Raw genomic sequence first — 4,463 nt, 5'->3', positions numbered from 1 at the left:
ACTCACCTTAATAGGGGAAGCCTCGTCGCTTGGATCCACCTCCTTCGCCTGTCCCTTCATCATGTACTCTCGGATTTTCTCCTTGATCAGTGACGTCACACAAATGTCGTTATTCGACAGCGGAATGATCGTGGTCGTCTTCGGGAGAATCGGCCGAAGTTCGGACATGATCGGTTAACCTCGGGAAATGTTTCACGCATGCGCCGTGAATGATCAGCGAGGGAAAGGGACTCTGGTGGCGATATGAGACCGGAAAGTTTGAGGGGTCCGTTATTGCGCGCGCCGTTGTTGGCTGATAAGGTCACAAGAATACCTAATTCGACTGTACCGAGTAGTGAGGGGGATGAAAAGTCCAAGGGTGCAGTTTTAAGGCGCTTTGCCTTGGTGGCCAAATCAAAAACGACTTGTTGTGAAGGTCATGGGGCTGTGGCTTATATTGGCTCGAGATCTGAAATTGAAACAGAGTTGAATTAAAAAAAAAAAAAATCCCAGCTAAGTTTTGTAAGCGCTAGGTTGAGGTGGGTTCGATTACCACCCGTGTAAACTTTATTCTGAACAAATAAAAGATTCGTTCTCCGAAAGGTACCTTTTAAAGAGAAGAAAAATACCTGGGTAGGTATATCGCATCGCATAGTCGGTACGTTACTATGATGTATGTTTCTCTCTCTTTTTTATGTACCTATCTAATTACATAATATTGTATTGTACCTACTGTAAAAAAAATAATAATAATAATAATAAAATAAATAAAGCACTAATAATACTAATACTAATAATATGTATAGGTAAGTACATATTATATCTAGGTAAGTACATTATTTATTCGAACCGTCATGTCATATGCTTGCTCATCCCCTAGTCAATTCAATTCAATTCAATTTTACACCCCCACCAACCTACGAATTGCACCCGTCAAAATCATAACGAATACGTTGCCCTCTAATTTCCCTCCGGGTTCTCCTTACCCCACTTTTCCCTACCAGACTTTTCCCTACTATCCCGTAAGGGCATTCCCCCCACCCACCCCTATATCCTGAATATGTGAGCAGTGTAGCTGTATGAAGCGCAAACCGAATTTCATTGGGGCACGAACATCTCAACAGACTGGCAAAAAATGAGAGGAGAAAAATAGAAAATGTAAAAAATCTACGATATTTTTTTTCATTATTTTTCTCATAGTTAGCTAAAGTACAGTCTGTATAGTTAACTTACTTACCTTCTTTGTTTAATACCTATTCTATTAAATTCCGTGCATTTCTATTTTCTATCATTCTAGTAAAATGCCGGAGAAACAAAATATGTCTTAAAACTCAAGAAATGCTCAAGCAAAAAATATTAAATAATTATCTCAACAAAAATCGCACATTTTCAAATTGAGGTTAGATCTTCAGTCCTTGAATTAAAAAAAAGGAAAAAAAAAATCCCCCGATTTTTTTCACAGATTCCCGGATTAGTGCCGGAACCCAGTCGCCCGATTGGGCTGCCGGCACCCTAGTTTTTTTCTCAGTGTACCTGACACCTGATGAGCATTGAGCACTCACACTATCAGGTAGACCTGACAGGCATGACTGAAAAGATCCGTCTGTCAGGTATACCTGATCAGGTATATCTGATAGTGAGTGGATGACCTAATATTACGAGAACTGCAATCCTCATGCACTCAGTACTGCAGTACCTACCTAATACTGATGCACTCGTGTAGTCCTCGAGCTAACTACTAACTGCAGTTCACAGTACTGCAGTTAGTGCAGCTCACAGTACTGTAGTTAGTGCAGCTCACAGTACTGCAGTTAGTGCAGTTCACAGCAGTTGCATTGGAAACATTTCTATTCAAATCCGACTGCCGTTCCTTCAATATTTACCCGACTATCACGGCCATCTGACCTCAAGGTAACACCTAGAGACCTCGTCAACCGTACAGTGTCCTACATTTGGTCCAAGGTCGGCCCGATTCGACTCGAAAAAAGGTTCAGTAACCTTTCGCGCTGGCTTCCTCCGCCTTAAAATCAAGGTCGAGCGAGCTAAGGACTTGTGCGAATTGAGATTGACTTCGGCAAATGGTGACTGACTTGTTGAACTCTTACTTTTCATTGGTATGTTATGGTACTTATGATTTTATTTGACATTACGGTCTGACATCCTAAGATGAATTTCGGTGCTCTACACTTGCGAATTGAGTCTTTGTAAGTTCCCTTATTTTAGTTCCTTTGTAAGTTCCCTTATATAGTTCCCTTATTTTTATCATATATTATGTATTGTTCATTTCTTATTCTTGTAAATAAATAGGGCTCTGACCCTTGCTTTATAAAAAAAAAATCCTAACTTCTAGGTCTACACTACAGTGGGTTTAAAGTTGTCTCATGTGGAACAGGGGCTCCATCTCATTTTCCTTGAAAAATCTTCTACTCGTCCTTGGGCCAGCCACACTCACTATGAGGTAGACCTGACAGGTAGATACACCTGATCAGGTCAGGTCTACCTGATATCTGATAAGCACACACTATCAGGTAGGCCTGATCAGTTGTACCTGTGGCTGGCTTTAGATACAGTGAGGCTTCGATGAAGGGCCAAATAGCCCTAAAAATTGGGTTAAGCTTATACGAATCTACGACTAAATAAAGCACTAATAATACTAATACTAATAATATGTATAGGTAAGTACATATTATATCTAGGTAAGTACATTATTTATTCGAACCGCCGTGACCGCCGTCATGTCATATGCTTGCTCATCCCCCAGTCAATTCAATTCAATTTTACACCCCCACCAACCTACGGATTGCACCCGTCAAAATCATAACGAATACGTTGCCCTCTAATTTCCCTCCGGGTTCTCCTTACCCCACCTTTCCCTACCAGACTTTTCCCTAATACCCCGTAAGGGCATTCCCCCCACCCACCCCTATATCCTGAATATGTGAGCAGTGTAGCTGTATGAAGCGCAAACCGAATTTCATTGGGGTACGAACACCTCAACAGACTGGCAAAAAATGAGAGGAGAAAAATAGAAAATGTAAAAATCTACGATATTTTTTATTTTATTTTTCTTATAGTTAGCTAAAGTACAGTCTGTTATAGTTAACTTACTTACCTTCTTTGTTTAATACCTATTCTATTAAATTTCGTGCATTTTTATTTTCTATCATTCTAGTAAAATGCCGGAGAAACAAAATATGTCTTAAAACTCAAGAAATTCTCAAGCAAAAAATATTAAATAATTAACTCAACAAAAATCGCACATTTTCAAATTGAGGTTAGATCTTCAGTCCTTGAAATTAAAAAAAAGGAAAAAAAAAAAATCCCCCGCTTTTTATCACAGATTCCCGGAAAAAAAAATAGTCAAAATACAGATTTAAATATGGACAAATGGAATATTTATGTTTATTTCGCGATAAAATTAAATCTATCACGAGCCAGACTGGCAGAGAAGGGGAACAGGAATGAACTTTCCTCTCTCTATGAATCCATGAAGCACCCTTTCCTTTGAAGGGATGAAAACTTTTCAAGGACAAAGTCGACCAATGAGCGACGAGTATTTTTAACCTTCAGTCTATCCGATAGAGCGAAATAGCGCGAATAAGTGCACAGATATAAGCCCAGGTTTAGAGCGAGGTTGGTATTGATTTTGGTGTAAAAAGTTCGAGTGCATGTATAATGTACTATATACCTATGTGTAATGTACTTTATACCTATAATGTACTTTATACCTGCCTCCTATGTACCTATTTGTAATGTGGGTTTTGTGTAGTTGTACTAGCTGTTGGAGAACGCTAGTAAAATTACAAATATAAAATTATTAATATTTATAAATTTTCTATCTATTTGCGCCGAGTACGGCGAAAATATTTTTGCGAATCGAACCCGCTAGCCTACCCTTGAAAGGAATGGGTCTGATAAGAATAGAATAGAATAGAATATACCCTGCTTATACTGCCAGAATGAGACTGAAAAGTCCCTTTACTCCCGCAGTCTAAGCAAGGTCTCATGTATTTGGTACAATATTTTCAAAAATAAATTACAATAGACCCTTGCTTAAATTTAAAAAAAAAAAAAAAAAAAAAAAAAAAAAAAAAAAAAAAAAAATAAAACAAAAAACGGCCCCTCTTATAAAATGTTATACATTTAGTCATAAACATGTATTGCACAATTCTATACGTTTCTGGAAAAAGCATGATTCTTAAATAATACATACGGTTCCTTTAAAAGAGAGTTGACCCATTCCATAGTATCATAGATGACTAGAGTTCAATGTCCTATGTCCAGCATAGTTCATCGATTGAGAAAAATTATCTACCAACCACTCCCGATTAGCACTCTGACACTTTGCTCCCAGACATTAGCAAGGGCTTTTCAGCTTCTCTCATTCCCGGTATCCTACTTCTTCTTCGGTCGGGTAAACCTCATGCCTGGAACTAGACAGAATCTATTTCCCAACGGAGACCCGCCCTGAGCTAGGGCGCTGG

General features: G+C 38.7%; 1 protein-coding gene across 1 annotated transcript in view; it reads right to left on the bottom strand.

Annotated features, from left to right (window-relative positions):
- LOC113470037 overlaps window positions 1-1,391 on the bottom strand; it is a 7,465-nt gene extending 6,074 nt beyond the window's left edge. The window contains exons 1-2 of the mRNA XM_026828175.1: window positions 1,217-1,391; window positions 7-448 (exon numbers count right to left, since the gene is read on the bottom strand). Coding sequence (XP_026683976.1) covers window positions 7-168 — 162 coding nt within the window. The 5' untranslated portion in view covers window positions 169-448; window positions 1,217-1,391. The remainder of the gene's footprint in view (window positions 1-6; window positions 449-1,216) is intronic.
- Between the last annotated feature and the right edge of the window lie 3,072 nt (window positions 1,392-4,463).

The sequence above is a fragment of the Diaphorina citri genome, unplaced genomic scaffold (genome assembly GCF_000475195.1).
Source record: "Diaphorina citri unplaced genomic scaffold, Diaci psyllid genome assembly version 1.1 scaffold1351, whole genome shotgun sequence".
NCBI classification, from domain to species: Eukaryota; Metazoa; Arthropoda; class Insecta; order Hemiptera; family Psyllidae; genus Diaphorina; species Diaphorina citri.
Note: the sequence above shows the minus strand (reverse complement) of the source record. Positions and strands in the feature narration are given on the sequence as shown.